Here is a 21,779-nt window from a genome sequence, read left to right on the forward strand (position 1 = left end):
GTTCCTCATGAGAAACTCTTGAGAAAAATAAATAGTCATGGGACAGGAGGCAATGTTCTGGTGTGGATTAGGAGTTGGTTACTGGATAGAAAACAGAGTAGGGTTAAATTCTAATTTCTCTGAATGGAGAAGGGTGAACAGTGGAGTGCAGCAGGTATCAGTACTGGGACTGGTGTTATTTAACATATTTATAAATAATATGTAAATTGGAACAGTGAGTGAGGTGATTAAATTTGCAGATGACACAGAACTATTCAAGACTGTTAAAACACGTGTGACTGTGAAATATTGCAGGAAGACCTTAGGAAATTGAAAGACTGGGCATCCAAATGGCAGGCAAAATTTAATGTGGCCAAATGCAAGGTGATGCACATTGGAAAGAATAATCTGAAAAATAGTTACCTGATGCTAGGGTACATCTTGGGGGTCAGCAACCAAAAAAAGATCTAGATGTCGTTGTAGATAATATGCTAAAATCTTCTGCTCAATGTGTGGCAGCGGCCAAAAAAGCCAACGCTAGGACTTATTAGGAAAGGGATTGTGATTAAGACGGAAAATACTATAATGCCTCTGTATCATTCCATGGTGCGACCTCACCTTGAGTACTTCGTTCAGTTCTGGTCGCCATATCTCAAAAAAAGATATAGCGGAATTAGAAAAGGTTCAAAGAAGAGAGACTAAAATGACAAAGGGGATGTAACTCCTCTCATATGAGGAAAGGCTAAAGAGGTTAGGATTCTTCAGCTTGGAAAAGTGACGGATGAGGGGAGATATGATTGAGGTCTATAAAATCCTGAGTGGTGTAAAACGAGTAGAAATAAATCAATTTTTTACTCGTTCCAAAAGTACAATGACTAGGGAACACTCAAGGAAGTTGCATGGAAATACTTTTAAAACAAATAGGAGGAAATATTTTTTCATTCAACGTTTAAGCTCTGAAACTCTTTGCTGAAGGATGTAGTAACAGTGGTTAGCGTATCTGGGTTTATAAAAGGTTTAGACAAGGTCCTGGAGGAAAAGTCCATAGTCTGCTATTAAGATGGAGAAGCAACTGCTTGCCCTGGGATTGGTAGCACGGAATGTTGACATGATTTGGGTTTCTGCCAGGTTCTTGTGATCAGGCTTGGCCACTGTTGGAAACAGGATACTGGGCTAGATGGATAATCTGTCTGACCCAGTATGGCTTACTCTTATGTTCAAGACTCTGCCAGGTACTTGTGACCTGAACTGGCTACTGCTGGAAACAAAACATTGGCTAAATGGACCCTTGGTCTGACCCAGTAAGAAATTAGGTATTTCCGTTAGTCCTTCCCGCTATTCTAGAACCTGTGGGATAGTTGTGTGCATCAACTAGCAGGTAGATGTAGAGAAGTGAAAACTGAGCTGAGACATCTCCCTTGGCATCCAATCCAGCTTCTCAGTTTTTTACGTAGACAAGCAGTAAGGAGTAACTCAGAACAAAAACAACCACCTTAAACAACTTGCTAATCTAACACTAACCAGACGAGCAAACGTTGATTTCTCACATCTCTGGACAACTTGTAGAGCACAAGAGATATTCAGGAAGCACAATGCAAGGTGACAGTTGTTATCTGACCCATTACTTCACATCAACTAAACATCTCAGAAAACTTGAGCGTGCCTCTGGAATAGTGGGAAGGACTAATGGAAAGAAAACTATAAGGTAGGACCTAATTTCTCCTTCCTTCATGTAACTTCCTACTACTCCAGAACCTGTGGGATGTTTAAAAGCAATTCCTAGAATTCCTTGGCATTCCTGCCGTGAGAACAGAAACCACAAAACTGGCTTCCAAGTGCACCGCAACATCCACCCTGAAGTACTTGGCAAAAATATGCAAAGTCAACCAGGTCACTGCCTTGCAAATATCTGCCGAAAAGAGTAAGGCATTCTACACCCAGAAGTCACAGTATGCCTCGTACAATGAGCCCGCAAGACCTTAGGAGCCTGCTTCACAGCAAGCAAATAAACTGATGTAATAGTCTCCTTCAACCATCTAGAAATTGTGGGCTTGGAAGCCATGAAGCCAAGCCTCTGCTTATCAAAATGCACAAACAGTGTCTGAAGTGCTAAACTAATTCATGACATCCAGATATCTAATATGGACTATGTACATCAAAAAGCTTCAAGGAAGAATACTGAGCCTCTTCCTCTCTGCAATAGGATAGAAACTCTGCAGTTTGGTTGAGATGAAATGCTAATACCACATTCAGAAGAAAGAAAGGAACGGTGCACAGGAAGACCCTTGCTTCCGAAAGGCGGAGAAAGGAATCCTGACAAGAAAGCACCTGAAGCTCGAAAATCCTACATGCTGACTCAACAATCACTAACAATGCTGTCTATAGCATAAGATCTTTCAAGGAGGTCTTCTGGAGTGGTTAAAAGGAGGTTTCTGAAGAGCCTGAAGGAAATTTAAAAATTTTTTAAAGTACAAAGACTAGGGGGACAAACAATGAGGTTACATGGTAATACTTTTAAAAGAAATAGGAGGAAATATTTTTTTTACTCAATGAACTCTTTTTGCTGGAGAATCTAGTAACAGTTAGCATATCTGGGTTTAAAAAAAGCTTTGCACAAGCTCCTGAAGGAAAAGTCCATAGTCTGCTATTGAGACATACATAGGGAAGCCACAGCTTACCCTGGGATTGGTAGCATGGAATATTGTTACTATTTGGGTTTCTGCCAGGTACTTCTGACCGGGACTGGTCACTGCTGGAAACAGGATACTGGGCCAGATGAACCATTGGTCTGATCCAGTATGGCTATTCCTATGTTAAGGTTCCACTCTGGATACAACATATGAAACGGAAGGGACAAACAGCCTGCTCCCCACAAGAATCGGATGATATCTGGGTAAGCCGCGAGAGACGTCTTCTGTAGTCAGCTCTGAAACAAGTCAAAGCCACAACCTGAACTTTTAGAGAACTCAATGCCAATCTTCTCTGAAGACTTGCCTGAAGAAGTGCTAGGATATGCACAATCTGAACAGAGAAGAGAAAAAGTCCACGCTCATAATACCAACCCTCAAATGACCAACCCTCAAATGTAGAGCATTTCTGAGTCTGAAACCAGGTAGCAATGACCGAATCAGAATAACCTTTCCATCTAAACCAAGCCCTTTCAACGACCAAGCTGTAAGACCAAAGGGGAATGGATCCTCCATGAGCACCTGACCTTGCTTCAGTAGGCGGTGTACCTGCGGAAGACGGAGAGGATCCCTGTCCTGCGGTTAATCAAGTCTATGGTCAATCTGGGGCTATGAGAATTATTTGACCCCAGTGCAATGCGATCCTTCTCAATACGCGGCCTACCATGTGTCGCCAGCCAGGACTGCAGTAGGGCATCAATCCCCATCAAGCATGGGTCTTTCCAATGGAAGAAAATCTTGGGCACCTTTTTGTCACCATCAAGTCCTGAAGTGATGAATTCCATCAGTCCACTATCAGCTGAAACCCTGGCTGAATAGTTCTCAATCTCCAGGCTCCAAGGACTGCCTGCTGGGAAAGTGCACCTCCACATTCAGCTACTCGAATGCAGTAGCTGAAAAGATAAGGGAAAGGAGGGTAGCCTTTGCACGCTATAAGACGACTCAGAAAGATGAAGACAGGAGAGAATACCTAAATAAGTGAAGAGAAGCTGGAAAAGCTATCAGGAAAGCGAAGCGGCAAATGGAGGAAAAGATAGCTAATACGGTAAAATTGGGGGACAAGACCATTTTCAGATATGTGACAAGAGGAAATGCCATAATAGCATTGTGAGTCTCAAAGCTGAGGGAGAGAAATATGTGGAAGATAAGGATAAAGCTGAACTGCTTGACAAGGTTCCTCATGAAAGGCTACAGAGGAAATTGGAGGGTCATGGGATAGGAGGAAAAGTCCTATGGTGGATTAAAAACTGGTTGAAGGATAGCAAACAGAGTGGGGTTAAATGGGCAGTATTCACAATGGAGAAGGGTAGTTAGTGGGGTTCCTCAGGGGTCTGTACTAGGACCGCTGCTTTTTAATATATTTATAAATGATTTAGAGATGGGAGTAACTAGCGAGGTAATTAAATTTGCTGATGACACAAAGTTATTCAAAGTCGTTAACTCGCGACAGGATTGTGAAAAATTACAGAAGGACCTTATGAGACTGGGAGACTGGGCAGCTAGATGGCAGATGACGTTTAATGTGAGCAAGTGCAATGTGATGCATGTGGGAAAAAATAACCCAAATTATAGCTACGTCATGCAAGGTTCCACGTTAGGAGTTACGGACCAAGAAAGGGATCTGGGTGTTGTCGTCGATAATACACTGAATCCTTCTGCTCAGTGTGCTGCTGCGGCTCGGAAACCGAATAGAATGTTGGGTATTATTAGGAAAGGTATGGAAAACAGGTGTGAGGATGTTATAATGATGTTGTATCGCTCCATGGTGCGACCGCACCTTGAGTATTGTGTTCAATTCTGGTCGCTGCATCTCAAGAAAGATATAGTGGAATTGGAAAAGGTGCAGCGAAGGGCAACTAAAATGATAGCGGGGATGGGATGACTTCCCTATGAAGAAAGACTAAGGAGGCTAGGGCTTTTCAGCTTAGAGAAGAGACGGCTGAGGGGAGACATGATAGAGGTATATAAAATAATGAGTGGAGTGGAACAGGTGGATGTGAAGCGTCTGTTCACGCTTTCCAAAAAAACTAGGACTAGGGGGCATGCGATGAAACTACAGTGCAGTAAATTTAAAACAAATCGGAGAAAATATTTCTTCACCCAACGCGTAATTAAACTCTGGAATTCGTTGCCGGAGAATGTGGTGAAGGCAGCTTGGCAGAGTTTAAAAAGGGGTTAGACGGTTTCCTAAAGGACAAGTCCATAAACCGCTACTAAATGGACTTGGGAAAAATCCACAATTCCAGGAATAACATGTATAGAATGTTTGTACGTTTGGGAAGCTTGCCAGGTGCCCTTGGCCAGGATGCTGGGCTCGATGGACCCTTGGTCTTTTCCTAGTGTGGCATTACTTATGTACTTATATATTTTAGCTCCGTGTTCATGAATGAAAAAACCGGGGGGGGGGGGGGGGGGGGGGGGGGGGGCTGCAGAACACAAAGGCTAAAGGGGATGGATGTATGGTAGACAAAGACCCGTTTACAGAGGACTGTGTTCGTGAGGAGCTTGACAAACTAAAAGAAAGAGCGATGGGGCCTGATGGGATACACCCGAGGGTGCTTAAGGAACTCGGAGTTCTGTTGGCTTCGCTGATGGACCTCTTCAATGGTTCCTTAGAAACTGGAGTGGTCCTGGTGGACTGGAAAAGGGCAGATGTGGTTCCTTTGCACAAGAGTGGAAGTAAGGAGGAGGTAGGGAATTACAGACCTGTCAGTCTGACCTTGGTGGTGAGTAAGCTACTGGAAACGCTTCTAAAGAGAAGGATTGTGACATTTCTTGAACTACATGGAATGCGGGACCTTAGGCAGCATGGCTTCACTAGTGGCAGGTCATGTCAGACGAATCTGACTGTCTTCTTCGACTGGGTGACCAAACAGTTGGATGTGGGAGGGGTGCTTGATGTTTCAAAAAAAACCTTTGACACGGTTCCGCACAGGCGACTGATAAATAAATTGAGTATCCTCGGTGTGGGACCTAGAGTAACTTGTTGGGTAAAAAATTGGTTGAATGGTAGGAGACAGAGGGTGGTGGTAAATGGAGCTTGCTCTGAAGAAAAGGATGTCGTCAGTGGAGTACCGCAGGGATCGATCCTAGGGCCAGCTCTTTTTAACGCCTTTGTGAGCGATATTGTGGAAGGGCTGTCTGGTAAGGTTTGTCTCTTTGTGGATGATACTAAACTCTGCAACAGGGTGGACACCCTGGAGGATGTGAATGACATGAGGAAGAACCTAGCGAAGCTAGAGGAATGGACCAATATTTGGCAACTAAGGTTTAATCCCAAAAAATGCAGGGTCATGCACTTGAGTAGCAAAAATCCGAGGGAACGGTACAGTAGAGGGGGTGTAGTGCTTCAGTGTGCGAAGGAAGAAAGGGACTTGGGGTGATTGTGTCTGACGACTTTAAAGCTTTCAAACAGGTAGAAAAAGTGACAGCCAAAGCCAGAAGGATGCTCGGGTGCATAAAGAGAGGCATGAACAGCAGGAAAAAGGAGGTGATAGTGCCACTGTATAAGTCTCTGGTGAGGCCTCATTTGGAGTACCGGGTGCAGTTCTGGAGACCGCACCTATGGAAAGATATAAACAGGATGGAGTCGGTCCAGAGGGTGGCTACGAAATTAGTAAGAGGTCTTGAATGCAAAAATTATAGGGACAGGGTTATGAACCTCAACATGTATAAGCTGGAAGAGAGGAGAGAGAGAGGAGACATGATAGAAACGTTTAAATATTTATGTACAGGAAGAGAGCCTTTTTCAAATGAAGGAGAGCTCTGGAATGAGGGAGCATATGACAAAGTTAAGAGGGAATAGGCTTAGGAGTAACCTAAGGAAGTATTATTTCACAGAAAGGGTGATGGAGATGTGGAATGGCCTCCTGGTGGAGGTGGTGAAGTCCAGGACTGTTCCAGAATTTAAAAAGGCATGGGATAAGTATGTGGGATCGCTCAGGAACAGGAAGAATTAGGGGTTACAGAGGATGTGCAGACTGGATGGGTCATATGGCCTTTATCTGCCGTCATGTTTCTATGTTTCTACATTCAGGGATCCAGTGATGTGATATGCCAACAAGCAGAGAAGATTTTTCTCTGCCCAACTCATGAGAGGTTGCCTTCACTACCATCAGACGTCTGCGGGTCCTACCTTGCTTGTTGATATAAGGCACTGCCGTCGAATAGTTGGAGAGAACTTCAGAACCCCACCAGAAAGGGAGCAAAGTCATGTAAGGCATTCGAAACTGCCCTGAGCTCCAAGCAATTTATCGACCACTGAGACTCCTGTTCTGTCTAGGTGCCCTGTTCCAAGTGGTCCTTGAGATAAGCTCCCCAACCCGACTTGCTGGTGTGCATTTTAACCACTTCCCATTCTGTTATTGGAAAGGGAGCTCTGACATTCAAATTCATGGGCGACAAATGCCACTGCAAACATCTGGAAAGCAGCACCCAAGGCAGATGAAGGTCGTACTTCTGCAACACCAGAGACCAGTGGCTGAGAAGAGACTTCTGTAATGGCTGTATGCGAGCCCTTGCCCATGGTACCACTTCAAATCTTTGACCCCAGAACGTTAACATTGACGCAGACTTTAGGAGAAGACGAATCTGTTGAACCAGTTTCGACCTCCTGCATTCTGTGAGGAAGATCCTCTCCCTTGCTGTGTCGAATAGAACATCCAGATACTTCAGCATCTGTGATGGAGTTAGTCTGATCTTCTAAAAATTGATCACCCTACCCAAAGAATGCAGCAGAAGAGAAAACTTTGTCTATTGCCGCCATACTGTCCGAATAGGATGACACATGTAATGAGCTAGTTGCCGATACACAGGTGAACTCTGATTCCCTGGTGTCAAAGGAAGGCCGCCACTACCACCATTTATTATTTACTGGGATTTATTAACCGCCTTCATAAAAAGACTTACCCAAGGCAAGAATGGAGGGCAAAGCCCTGAACTGGAAGTAATATACCAGCACCACAAAACGTAGAAACCTCTGATGCGGTGGCTATATGGGTATACGGCGGTGAGAAATTCTCCCGGCTGAACCGAAGCAACGACTGCTCTTAGTGATTCCATGCAAAAGCGGAACACTGAGTCGGTGGTTTAGACCTTTGAGATTTAAGACCGGATAAAGGGTGCCTTCCTTCTTTGGTACAATAAAATAGACGGAGTATCTGCCTTGTCCCTTTTCGGCCTGGTGAGCTGGAACAATGGCCTAGAGAGCTAGCAAGGAAAATACAATGGCCTGAACCTCGATTGTCTTGGTTCCTTTACGACAAGGAGATTTCAAGAAGAGAGGCGAGAACGGGCGAGAGAACTCCAACTTCAAACCTTCTGTATGAATATCCAGAATCCACTGGTCTAACGTAATTTTGGCTCACACCTCTCAAAACTCCTGAAGACGTCCTCCCACCAGAGGAAGAGAAGAGTGGACCAGCCTCGCATTGTGAAGCTTGGAAGGCATTAGGAGCTATAGCTGACAGAGGAGGACTTCCTGTCCGCATGAAAGGAAGATTGGGAAGTGAGGCTTCTGACCATATTGCTGACGACCAGGCCAGTATTGTCTGCTGTATCGAAATCAAGAGGCTCAATGACCAGAGGCTTTCAGCTTATCCTTCAGTAATCGCTATGGCTTAGTTTCTCCAAGTTCTTTTGCCAAGTTACTAAGATCTTCTCCAAACAACCACCTGCCCCGAAAGGGCAGTTTAACTAGACGTGACTTTGGTGCTGCACACGCTGCCCAATGCCACAAACAGAGTTGCCATGTACTATGACAGCCAAAGACATACTGTGGGCCATAACATGTCAAACAACATCCGTCAAGCAGATGAACCCCACTTCCAGCTGGCCATTATGGTACCTATCTTATGTTGCAGACTGATGCCACTTCAGGCAAGCTCTAGCCACAAACAAGCTGCAGTGTCGCTTTAAGGTCCAAAAGAGGTCACTTCAAAGGCTTGTTTCAGTGAACCTTCTAGCTTTCTATCCTGTATGTCATTTAGGGCAACGCCCCCTTCCAACAGCAAGGTGTCCTTCTTAGTCACCGCTGTAACAAGGAGTTCCTCCTGTGGAATCAACGAGTAGAGGCAAGCCATGGTTCTTCCCACTCTCAGCACCGTGGTCTGGAATGTCTGGAGGCAACGGGAAGGCCTTAGAAGGACCTCTAAGCCTATTCATGATCGACAAAGATGGAACTCCTGACGCTGAGGCAGAAGACATCTCAATGGAAAGCACCTCCAATAACTCAGAAATAAGAGTACTGAGCTCCTCTTTATGAAACAACCACAGGACTTTTGAATCATCCCCCTCCTCAGGTGGGAAGCTTGCACTCTTCTAATGGTTCCCTCAATAGATCGAGACCAGATCAGATAAGGAGGGAGAAGCAGACATAGACCTCCAGGACTGGAAAGATGAGGCTAAACAAGATCTCTTAGGAGCCAGAGGGGCATCAGCGTGAGAAACTGAAGCACCTTGTAGCAACTCTTGACTGTTCCTGCTTCAGTAAATAGGCATGGTGTAAGAGCAATAAAAACTCCGGAGAAAACAAAGATCCCGATGCAGCTGCTCTGTCAGGCCCTGAGGTTGTAAAATGGCATCTGTGCTCTGCGCATTCTCGCACTCTCCTGCACACCAGAACTACAGGAGAGCCCTAAGTCCCCAGCATAAACAGATGCTGTGTCAAATCCGAACACGTGCTGCTGCGGACTGTTTCCCCCAAATCCTGCAGGACTTCCGGCTTGCACACACTGCAACTCTCCGACGCCAGTCTATGGGTCCCACAGCAGGAAAACTGCTTAACTGCCTCCACGGGAGTTGCCATTCACCCTAAATCTCACAATTGCAGCACAATGCAGTCCCAAGCAGTGTGTCAGGATCCCTCCCCTGCACCAAGTAGAACTTGCAGCCCTCAAAGTGGTACAGAATCAAACTTTAGTCAGACTTACCGCTGCTGGCTACTCCCACCAAGCTCACAGTCTCCACAAGTCTTACCACAGATGAAAAAGAATCAGGATTGATATTCTGTCCCACTAAACCTCTTTCCTCCCCTCCCAGGTTGTTCTGCTGGAAAAGGAGACTCCCACAGGAAACAGTGGAGAGGTGAAGGAAGGGAAGAAGTAAATTCGTGGAGCACCAGAGACAGACATCTGAAGACCTCCAGATATATGACTACTCAAACTCAAGCCACCTGTAAAGCTCAAATGGGAACCAGTTACCAAGTGGATCAGGAGCAAATCACTCAGAACCAGAGGCTGCTAGAGAGAAAATACTATGGATCTGGACTGGATGCCAAGAGAGATATAACTCCAGGTTGTGAAATAGTGGGAAGCTACATAATGGAAGACAATCCTTATGTCCTTATTTTCTCAATGAGAGCTGTGAACTGTAAGAGTAAAAGTGGCAGCGACAATTATAGCCAGCAGAATGAGGGGGAAGGGGTAGTAGAAAAAGAGAGCGGAGTACAGATAGATAGCTTGTTAGGTGTAGAAGTAGTAGGCGGCAGATGGCTGACCGTGGATAATGGACCACTGGATGACCATTTTATTGGATTGAGGATGTGTGCTAGATGTATCTACTTGACTTAAAGCGATCCAGAGGAAGACAACAAAATGGTATAGTACTTGTGCCAAAAGACTTATAAGAGACAAAGACTTGAATATGTATACCCTAGAGGAGAGGAGGGACAGGGGAGATATGATACAGATGTTTAAATACTGGAAATATTTTCCAGAGAAGGGAAAATGATAAAACTAGAGGACATGAATTGAGGTTGTGGGGTGGTACACGGGAGTAATGTCAGGAAATTCTTCTTCATGGAGAGGGTGGTTGATGCCTGGAATGCCCTCCAGAGGGAGGTGGTAGAGTAACAGAATTCAAAAAGGCATAGGATGAACACAGAATTCTAATTAGAATATGAATGGCATTAAAAAAACCCAAAACTTAAATGGTTGCACGTGTGTTTTGCACATCGAGTGGTGCTTGATGGTGACTCTGCCTATGAAGAACTAAGGCTAGTACCGGGGAAGCTTGTATGGTTTGAGTCCTGTATATGGCAATCTGATTTAGGATGGACTGGAGAGGACTGACAGAACCACCAGTAATCTGAAACGTGAGCATAATGCTGGGCAGACTTTTACGGTCTGTGTCCCACTAATGACAAGACAGTTTTGGATAGGATGGAGTGGGCTTCGACAGCTACTTCAGTAGTTGGAACCCAAGGACAGGGCTGGGTGGACTTTAACGGTCTATGTTCCAGAAACGAAACAATGATCAAGTATTTTGTAACACATTCATTGTTGACTTAATCATGACTTGACAATAAGTGTGACAGAAAGCCTGGACCGTTCATGTCTTTATTTGCCATCATGTTCTGTGTTAGTCTACTACTATGGATGGAGATTCGAGATAGAGACTGGTGGTGGTTAAGGAGAATTATGTCTTACCTGATAATTTTTCTTTTAGTCCTACCAGACAAGTCCAGAACCTGTGGATTACTGTCCATAGATCTGTGGATAGAGACAGAGAAACAAAATAGTTCTGTGTGATTCACCCTTTAAGGGCACCAAGCAACCTTTGGATGCTCAGCATTTTGAATGACCAAGCAAAGGCACTTATGTTCACACTTCCGGCCAAAATGTATTCATCCCTTAGAGTTTTCTCAAAGTACACAGTTCTACTCTACTGATGCACAGTTCTCCAACTGGGTCAGGAGCTAAAGCAAAATCAAATGAGATAGGTTAAAGGTATTGCAAAACAGATGCATTCCAAAAGTGAGAAATGACAAGAAACAGGAAATCATTTCAGAATGAAAGCATGCCCATTAACATTTAACTAAGGAGGGCTGATGGATAGTCTGGTAGGACTAAAGGAAAGAAAATTATCAGGTAAGACAATTTCTCCTTCCTCTCCCTTCCCTTCCCAGTCCAGAACCTGTGGGATGTAGCACAGCACTCCTGAAAACAGGCTGGACTTCAAATCCCAGCAAGTACATGGTCTGCTTGGAACGCATTGAACAGATGTACAGGAGTATCAGGCTTAGAAAGAACACGAGGGAACCGTAATGTGACCACCACCAAAATTGATTAGACTCTTTTGTCAGAACTTTGTGCAAAACCATAGGCTAGTTGTGGTTCAGGGAGTGCTATGATCTTCGAAGTATATACTTTGCCCATCATTTTCTTTCTTTTTTTTTTTTTTTCAATCTAGTATAGTATGCAGGGTGGTTTGGCTTTCCCAAATGGTACTAGAGAAAAACTCCTGTATGCAAACTATTTGAGGGCACACAGCCTATTCTGTAGACCTTTCTCAATACTGCCTCTTCAAACGGGAGAAAGCAGGGAGGAGAGGCATTCTGACATGCATGCGAGGACACCCACTGAGATATTAACTCAGTAGAGAGCTGGAGTTGCACATGCCCATCCATACTGTAGAGAGGATAGGTAGCTCAGCAGAGTCTTTCCAGTTCTATATCAAAGGGAAACAAGGCACTACTAAGAACTTAGCTATGATGGAGAAAGGGAAGAAAAAACACCCAATGCCCGATATTCTGTGATATTTAACTGGCCAGGAACAGCTCCTGGCTGGTTAAATAGGTTTAAGCTGGCTAAGCGCTAATATGTAGTGCGAGATAGCTGCCTTTCTCGGCTGAATATTAGCGCTTAGTGGCTAGCCCGGTCACTGGCTATGTCGTGTGACAGCCGGTTAGTGCTAATAATCATTGGCTGATCGGCTAAGTTCAGCAGCCAGGTAGACTGTTCACGCGTTCCAAAAATACTAGGACTAGGGGGCATGCGATGAAACTACAGTGTAATAAATTTAAAACAAATAGGAGAAAATGTTTCTTCACCCAACGCATAATTAAACTCTGGAATTCGTTGCCAGAGAACGTAGTGAAGGCGGTTAGCTTGGCAGAGTTTAAAAAGGGGTTGGACGGTTTCCTGACAAGTCCATAGACCGCTACTAAATGGACTTCGGAAAAATCCACAATTTCGGGAATAACTTGAATAAAATGTTTGTACTTTTGGGTAGCTTGCCAGGTGCCCTTGACCTGGATTGGCCGCTGTCAGGGACAGGATGCTGGGCTCGATGGACCTTTGGTCTTTTCTCAGTATGGCATTACTTATGTAGCAGGTCTATCTTTGGCCGCTATAACTTAGCCAGTTAGCAGATGCATATTGGCTTAACTGGCTACATTCATAGCAGCCAAAAACCCCCCCGGAATTTCAATGCAGGATGTAGCCCGGAACTGAATTTCCAGGTTGTCTCCAGCCCCTTAATCTCTACATGAAAGATTTTGTAGTCGATTCAAAAAACAAACCAGTTGGAGCTAGGTTGAATATAGCCACCTCCCAAAAAGTAAATACTCCAGGGTACCAAATTCAATCTAAATCACATTCCTTAAAGAAATTTGCAGAAGGACAAAAGGGAACAGGATTGGCACTGCCAAATTAGTCCCTTAAAGGAATTTGATAAGACAAAGGGAGGAACCCCTTTTCGGCAAATGACATGTGGAAGACCAACCCAGAAATCCTTGTCAAATCAAGACTGCTTAAAATCCTATACAGAATGCACTAACATCAGGAGGAAAGGGAGAAAATAACATCTGACATTTACAAGCTTAGGCAACTAAGGCCTCTGATCGCACTAATTGAGGTCCAACAGGAGCTGTGGTAGAAGCATTTCCAGAAATACCTCAGGTGTGCAGCCTGTAGTTGTAACTAAAGTCAGTGATTTGGTCTGATGCTTAAAAATTTGTTCCCGCCAAAAACCTGGTGCCCTAAAACCGAGGCTTTTTCAGGAATAACTTGTTTAAGACCCAAGTATTAGATCCGCAGGCTTAAGAGAAAAATAGTCATGAAGAACAATTGGGCACAACAAGAAAACCCAAACCAACTGAGCTCCTTCATATGTAGTAAGGGCAGCTCTTTTTTTTAAAACTGCATTTGCTACCAAACCTGGTAAATGACCAGAGCTCCCTTGGGACCAGTTCAAACAAGGTTACAAATCTGGGAAATCAACAGAAACCCAGGATCCAACAACAAAATATGTCCTCAAGACAATTAAAATAATATGAAATGCAGAGAAAGTGTCAGCCTGGAAGTAATGACCTACAAAGCTGAGAATACAGGATAAAAAGAAGTGAAAGTTTGCCTTGCACCGTAGACTGTAAGGCAAAGAGATTTGAACAATCTCTTCCATTTCAAATAGCAAAAGTCTGGAACTCTCACTTGGGGGTTTGTGAGAAATATATGTTTTTTTTTTCCTTTAAATTTAAAATTATACAATCATATCATTACAAATGCAACTGGTGAAATAGTAAAAACAGACCAGGAAAAAGAAAAAGGGGACAAATTATATACAATCATCCAAGATATAAGATAAAATAGATTAAAGAAAAATATAATCAGAAAGCAAACACAAAAGTTAGAAAGTGACCGATACCAGCCTTAATGTCCCGCCCCCCCCCCCCCCCCCCCAAAAAAATGAAAGACTATTGGATGATCATATCTATTAATTCTTCCTTAGAAACAACCAATTCTAAGAGTTGCTTGGGCTCACAGAAAATATAAGAATTACTCTGAAAAGTTATACAAGTAGTACAAGGAAAACAGAAAAGAAAATTCATCTCAAGAGCATGCACACTGGGCGCAGGACCAAAAACTCTTGGCAACGTCCCTGGGTATTTCAAGAAATATATGGGAAAGTTCTAATCTTAGAACCCAGAAACTCTTGATCTATATGCTGAAAATATAATTTTAGAACAGTATCTCTGTATGGTTCCAAAGCAAATGTGACAGTGTGGTTCTTTGTGTAACCAATAATGAAGACTCCAGGAAATCTGTTCGATTTGTACCTTGAAGGCCTGTTCCTGCCTTATTACTTGGCAAAACCAGGTAATATGCTCTTGTTATTAGGAGTAGTGCCTCAGCTGGCAATTAAGCACTTCTCTGAAATATTTCCTGGCCATTTCAATATGTGCAATCATTGGTAACCTTGGAAAATTCAAGGACCTTAAAGTGTTTTTACTTCTCTATAGACTCCATTTTCTTTGACGTTCTAATCCCATCAAATTCAGAAACCTTAGATTCTAAAGAAACCACTCTGGCAGATTGCTGGTCCAGAGTTTGGACCTGGACATACAATGTCCCTGATAGAATTTAAATCAGAAGAAAAATTAACCACCACCTTACTCAAGGAGGAGTACAAAGTATATAGAACATCCCACAGTGTGTCTAATGTAACAACCATCGGCTTAACCAGCTTGCTCACCAGTTCCACAGGAGCCCCTTCCCCCTTTGGCACAGTACTATTGATGATTCAAGGGCTGCAACAGCGAGGGTTGCTCACAGATCTTCCCAGGAGAGGCTGTACAAACCGGGAGGTCCTCCAAAAGCTGCAAGGGAGAGAGAACCTTCTTTACCTAGCTGTTCATCTGACCGGCTGTGAAAGAGCTTCCGAGTTGTGGTGAAGCAGAGTTTGGAGCAGGGTTCAAAGAAGCTCCGCTAACACTGCTAACACCTTTGGCATGGTTGAAGCTGTCTCCTCTCTTGACTTTTCAGGAGTTTGAAAGGCATCAAGCGTAGATTGCTTCATCGACTGGGAACTACAAGTTGCAGGCTGCTGTTGGGTCTTTCTCCATCTCTTCCCCCTTCTGCCTCGAGGTGGTCTTTTAAAGTTCTTTTTCGTCCTCCGGAGTCCGTGCTGTTGAAAGCAGTGGCAGGAGGAAGCGGACCTCGGCTGACGGGGGTTGGGGTCCCCCCTCCAGCAAAGGTAGGTGACGGTGACGACGGCGCGGGGGGGGGGGGGCTATAATGTGCCCCCTCACTCTGGCCTTGGCCCCCCTACCGCCGCATTTCAGATACGCCTCTGCTCAGGAACACACGAGGCCTGAGAAGGAGGGGAGGCTTAAGCCGAGGACCTGCCATAGACACTGGTAGGTAAGTCGTTGTTTGCTTGATCTTCCAAGGTTAGCTCGGGGAACCACACTTAGCAGAGATGAGTGGCTACGATTAATATTTACCCTACAGCTCTAGCCTACAGTGCAACAAGGAAAGGCATCATCAATTTAAGTCCCAGCATAATCCCTCGCTCCCTTGCATATAGACGGAAAACAGTTTTCCTGATAAAGGAAGAGTGCCACATTTACCTGCTATCATGAAGCCTGAGGCGGGGGGGGGGGGGGGGGGGGGGGGGGGAGGACAGAGCTCAGACTCTTCCAAGTAGCACCCTAGCTCCAAGGAAAACTGATCTCCTCCTCTTTTTTTTTTTTAAATGGAGCATAAGGGTAAGCAAGGATTCCCCCAGCCCAACTGGCACCTAGTACTCCAACTGGGTCAGGAACTGCATGGTTCATCCATCCCATCTGCTAAAGACAGAGAAAAACTGAGGATTGTAAAGCTGCACGATGCCCTTAAGGGGTAAATCACACAGAACTACTTTGTTTCTCTGTGCCAATCTACTGGTTGACACACATAACCCACATAGTCTGGACTGATCTCGTAAAGAAGCTAGGGAAGGAGAGACTGAGATGGCTAGTGACATGCTGGGGGCTTGGGAAGGAGAGACTGATAGGGATGTCTGAATTGGAAATTGCCCCACGTGCAGCTATCAGAGGGCACTGACATGCTGCTGGTAACATGCTTGTTGGGAGGGCGGCTCAACTGATGGAATCTTACTCTATAGAACCAGAATGGGAAATCAAGTTTAGCAATTCAAGCCTTGAGAGCTTTCAACCTCATACAGTTGTTTTGTTAGACGAAGTGAAGTCAAATCCTTATTTCTTTGTACCACCATCTTCTCCAATAGGAATTAAAGTTAAATCCTTGTTCCTCTGGTCTTCACTTTTGATGGAAATAATGTGGTCTCCGTTTTTGATGAAAATGATGTGGATGTTGACAGCGCTCTTCTTAGCTACTGTCTCTTACCTTTAAAGAAAATTGGTCAACGCCTGCCTGAGATATTGCTGTTACTTAATACAGAGTCAACATGGTTTGCAGTATTAACAATGGCTGATGACAATGTGCTCCTGCTTGACAAAGTTTTAGAAAAAGGTAATATTTAAAAATAATTAACAATATAAATCAATGCTATACTGTATTAAGTGCATTTACAACTTTCAGTTCAATTTTTTCAAGTGCTGAGGACATGCAGAGTCTGAGCATCATGCCTCATGCAAACTTGAGGGCATATGCCAGAATTATTTTACACATATCCAATTATTACTAGAGCTGCAGTTTGGCTAAAATTTTTAATCAAGATTAATCACACAATTAAAGGAGTTGTATTTACTTGTTTATTTCCCACTCTGGCTCCTTGAGACTCTGAGCAAGTCACTTAACCCCTCATTGCCCCAGGTACAAAATAAATACCTGTATATAATACGTCAACTGCTTTGAATTGTAACCACAGAAAGCAAATCCCATCCCCCTTCCCCTACCTAAAAGGGCTGATAATCTCACTCCCTCTCACCCACATATCCAACATCTCTCCCATTTCTCTTCCTTCCCTCCCTTTCGTTTCCCAGATCCACTATCTCTCTATGTTGGGTTCCATTCTCTCTCTTCCATTCCTCCCTCTCATTGTTCAGCACATCTCTCTCCTTCCCCTCCACAAGCAGTGACACAAACTTGGCAGTGAGCAGAACCAAGCTCTTCTCGTGGCTGCTAGACCTCATTGCCTCGGTCATAGCTTCCATCAGTGATTCCTTCAGTTCTACTTGTGGGTCTGCAGCTCACTCCCCTTCTCCACCTAGGGTTCACATCATCCCCCCTTCTTAATCCCTCTTCCCGTCTACCATAAAGTGGTCTTCTGTTGTACCCTGGAAGTGGCAGCATTACACATATGCTGCCTGTGGCCTGCCCTGAAGCTTTCCCTCTGAACGGTCCTTCCTCCTCTGACATCACTTCTTTTTTCTGCATGGGTGGGATGGGTCAGAGGGAAAACTTTGCACCAGGCTGTAGGCAGCATATGTGCAATGCTGCTGCTGGCAAGCATCAATAGAAGATCATTTTTAAGGTACACTGGTGCAAGGGGGGGTGATGTTGAAATGGAGTTCAGGGTGGGAAGATGTTGGATTGCGCTGAGAATAGGGGTTCGTAGTGGAAGAGAGTAGAAGAGATGTTTGAAGAAGCCGGGATAGCGTAGCGTGATGTCTGAAATCACAATTAATAAATTAATCACAGAGTTAACTGCGATTAAAATGCAGCCCTACTTATTACTAATAAACTGCTATTTTAGGCTAAGCTTTCAACATATATAACTGTTGATATATCTTAATCAAAGGTTGTCACTATAATTTGATGCCTTACAACAGATCACACTTTTCAAACATGTTCTTTAAATTCTGCCAATTTTACACTGCTCCTGCTAAGATCAAAGATGGGAGACTAAACTTTAATTTTGGCTACAGCAGTCAGAGGCCCTTTTACAAAGTGTCGGTAAGCCCAATGTGGGCCTACCACATGCTAACTCGGGACTACTGCCGGCCCAACGCGGCCACTGGTGGTAGTTTTGGCTCTCGTGCGCATCATTTTCAGTGCACTGGAAAAATGTGTTTTTTTAAAATAGCATGGTGCTAACCTGGCAGTAACTGGGCATCACCGCGCATTGCCCGATTACCAAGGGAGCCCTTAGTGCCATCTCAATGGGTGGTGGTAAGTGCTCCCTGCTGAATGGCCATGCGTAATTGTTATCTTGCAACATAGCCATTTTTTTTTTGGGGGGGGGGGGTGGGGCTTTTACCCAGTGTGGTAAAAAGGGACCTGGCACACGGGAAAAACAGCCCCCGCTACCACCGCAGGGCCCTTTTTCCAGCAGCTTACTAAAAGGACCCCATAATGCCATGATTTTCTGTTGTCCATTTTTCAGGTCAGTTCTCCACACTAAAGGCTTTATTATGAACCTGCAATGTATGGTTAAAACTAGTAATGGTCTACATATGCACATTTTTCAAAATTAATGCTATAAATCTTGGGCAGTATTATCCTGATACAAAATGACATCGTTCTATTATCTATCCCAATTCAAATCCGTTCACATAGCCTGTCTAACTTTCATCTAACTCAGTTCAGAGCTGTAATCTTGTTTTGCTGGTCTCACTTCTCTCTCAACTTGAGCAGCTTTGTGCCACCTGAAAAGTTTTTTTTTTCATAGGTGGCAGCAGTAGATTCTGTACAGAACAAAAAAAAAAAATCTTACTGCTCTTTGGAAGACTGGAGATGGGTAGCTGAGGCCTTTAAACGGGCAATGTTAATTTTTTCTGTCAGCTCCTCCACTGTTTCAATATCCACTTGCTCATCATCTTCACTGGAACCTGAATTATTCTGAAATTGTAATATTTATAAAACAATAAATAAGAAGGATGAAAAACAATTTGGGGTATATAGTTTTCCAAGATGGGTGATGGTTTACATGAAATCACTCCCTTGTTCTTCAGAGACATAACAAAGTAGAAGACCTAGAAAATGGTTTGAACCAGTTTTTTTAAAATCACAATTCCTAATGTTTAATTAGCTTTTTGGTTTTATTTTGGGGACAGTCAGCAGTATCTCATTTCCATTTGTATTGTGTAAAAAGTCTGAAGGAGTAATATTAAACCTGCAGTGGTCAGCGTTAACACTGGCTTCCATGAGTTTTACTATATATTTGGTGCTGGGCAGTACCCTGATATCAGTATTGAATATCCGAGTATTTGGCAGCGCCAGTACCCAGATAACTATTCAGGTAAGTTAGGACAGCTATTTCTCTGAGCACAAAGTATCAATGGTACCAGGATAATGCCCGGCTCTGCCTCAGATCACCTGCCACTCCCAGAGAAAGTGCTGAGGTGATCAGACATGATATTCAACAGCATTCTTTGGATTACCACAATGAATACGCATGAAATAAATAAGAAATTAGATCTTACCTGCTAATTTTCTTCCTTTAGTCACTTCAAACTGTGGTCCAGACACTTGGGCTATGAACTTCTACCTGCAGATACAGACTTAAATTCTGACTTCTAAGTAAACCTATAACTGACTTTTGCAGCCCCCAGTCACTCAGTACCACAACCTTCTCCCCTTTATTGTTCTTTTCTTATTCATTATCCCATAACTGATTTAGTATGTTTTTTTAAATAGTTGGACACAAACAGCAGCAAATAAAAATATAAACAGTTGCTGTCCTCTCAAACTAATGCAAAATATAAATTCATTTTCCTTCTCTTCCCCCACTGTCCAGACAGGGCTAGCCTCTCACAGGCATTGACCTTCTAACATGGGCATGTGCTGGACCAGTCTGGAAGGAATAAAGCAAAGAAAATTAGCAGAAGAACTAATTTCTCCTTCCTTAGTATCCCTCCAGACTGGTCCTGACACTTTGGACGTGCCAAAGCAGTAACCATTAAGGGTGGCTCCTCAGTAAACCTGCAGATAAGACTTCCGCTCCAAAGATTGCACCCTGTCTAGCCTGAACATCTACACTTATTAGATTCTCGATATACTGCCTTTCTGTGGTAAACCAAAGTGGTTTATATATTACACACAGGTACTTTCTCAGCCCCTAGTGGGCTCATAATCTAAGTTTTGTACCAGGGGTTAAGTGACTTGCTCAGGATCAGAAGGAACTGCAGCAGGAACTGAACCTAGTTCTCTAGTTCTCAGCCTACTACTCTAACCACTAGGCTACTCCTCCACTATCTGCTCCATAATGCTTCCTAAAGGAATGTAAGGAAGACCTACAAATATCCTGTGGGAAAAGATTGTTTTCTGCCCACAAGGCTGCTTGCCCTCAGGTCCAATGCACTTTAAGGGCCTCCAGGCATCAGTCACCCTTTGAGAATATATGCTGATGCAATGACCTCTTTAAACCACCTAGCTACGGTTGCTTTAGACACTCCTTCCCCCCACTTTTGGCCTCTGAAAAAGATGGAAAAAAAAAGAAGAGCAGAAGAGTCTCTCCAAGCAACAAGACAAAGACACAAACAAAAAGAGGGGACAGACTAATGTGGTTCCAACCCGTGTCATTTACTGATAAAAAATCAACTGCAGCAATGACTCGGCACAGTCCTGTGTTTCAGCACCACATGTGCCTGTCTCAGGAATTGAGCAGTATTTTATATAACACACACTTTCAGTACAACAGCATCAAAGATGCTGTCAAACATCGAAAGAACTGCACAGAATGCAGAAATGCCGGTATACTTAGACAAGCTAATTGATTGGAAGTGTGTGTTTTACCATAGACAATATGTAGAAGGAATCAGCAACCGCACCGGCCCCTCCAAAGGAGAGTGGGTGGGTCAGAGGGAAAGGCCTGGTGCAGGTCACAGGCAGACTGAGTAGGGCTGCTGCTGGTGGATGGTACCCATCTACCAGCAGTGGAGATAGAAATAATGAACTGAAGGTAGTGATACCGGCTCTTCCTTCATTCAGTGTATGTCTCCTCATAAAGCAGATCAGGTAAGAAGAAAAATTCCTGAAGCCTTCCTCACCAAGGAAACCAAAGAAAATCCTGCCTGAAAAGAAGACAGTGTCTGATTTCTTTATGTTTCTTCATTTTTTTTGTTGTTTTTTGGTGGACCTAGAGAAATTACACAGAAAAACACGGGAGGGATCCTGGATTCATCTACTGCGACTAAAGCAAAGAAAATTATCAGCATGTAGGGCTTAATTTTACCTTCCTTAGCCTCAGCAGCAGATGAATCCAGAATCTGGTGGGATGTACCAAAGCAATCCCTAATGAGGGTGGGAAGCTGCCGCTCCTTGAGACAGAACCGCGGCACCCAAGAAAGCATCCAAATTAGCGGCCATCTCCACTCTATAATGCACAGAAAAGGTGTGCAAAGAGGCCCAAGTAGCCGCCCGATGGATCTCATCTAGGAACAGAATTCCTGTCTCCGCCGACGTCGCTTGCATCCTTGTGGAATGAGCTCTCAATGCCTCCGGTGGGGCGTGGCTTTCCAAAATGTACACCTTGATTCACTTGGATATAGTCACCTTAGACATCACATCCCCTCGCCAAGGCCCAGCCAGAAGCACAAAAAGGTTATCAGAACGATGGAACTCATTAGACATTTGTAAATATAGGCGAAGAACCCGCCACATATCCAAGAGCCGCAGAAATGCAAAATCCAAGGGATAATCCTCCTGC

General features: G+C 44.0%; 1 protein-coding gene across 1 annotated transcript in view; it reads right to left on the reverse strand.

Moving 5' to 3' along the window:
• Positions 1-21,779, reverse strand: part of MGA (MAX dimerization protein MGA) — an 801,076-nt gene that overhangs the window by 201,486 nt on the left and 577,811 nt on the right. Inside the window, 1 exon segment of the mRNA XM_030215215.1 lies at positions 18,846-18,970. Within this exon segment, the coding sequence (XP_030071075.1) occupies positions 18,846-18,970 (125 nt within the window).

The sequence above is a fragment of the Microcaecilia unicolor genome, chromosome 9 (assembly GCF_901765095.1).
Source record: "Microcaecilia unicolor chromosome 9, aMicUni1.1, whole genome shotgun sequence".
NCBI classification, from domain to species: Eukaryota; Metazoa; Chordata; class Amphibia; order Gymnophiona; family Siphonopidae; genus Microcaecilia; species Microcaecilia unicolor.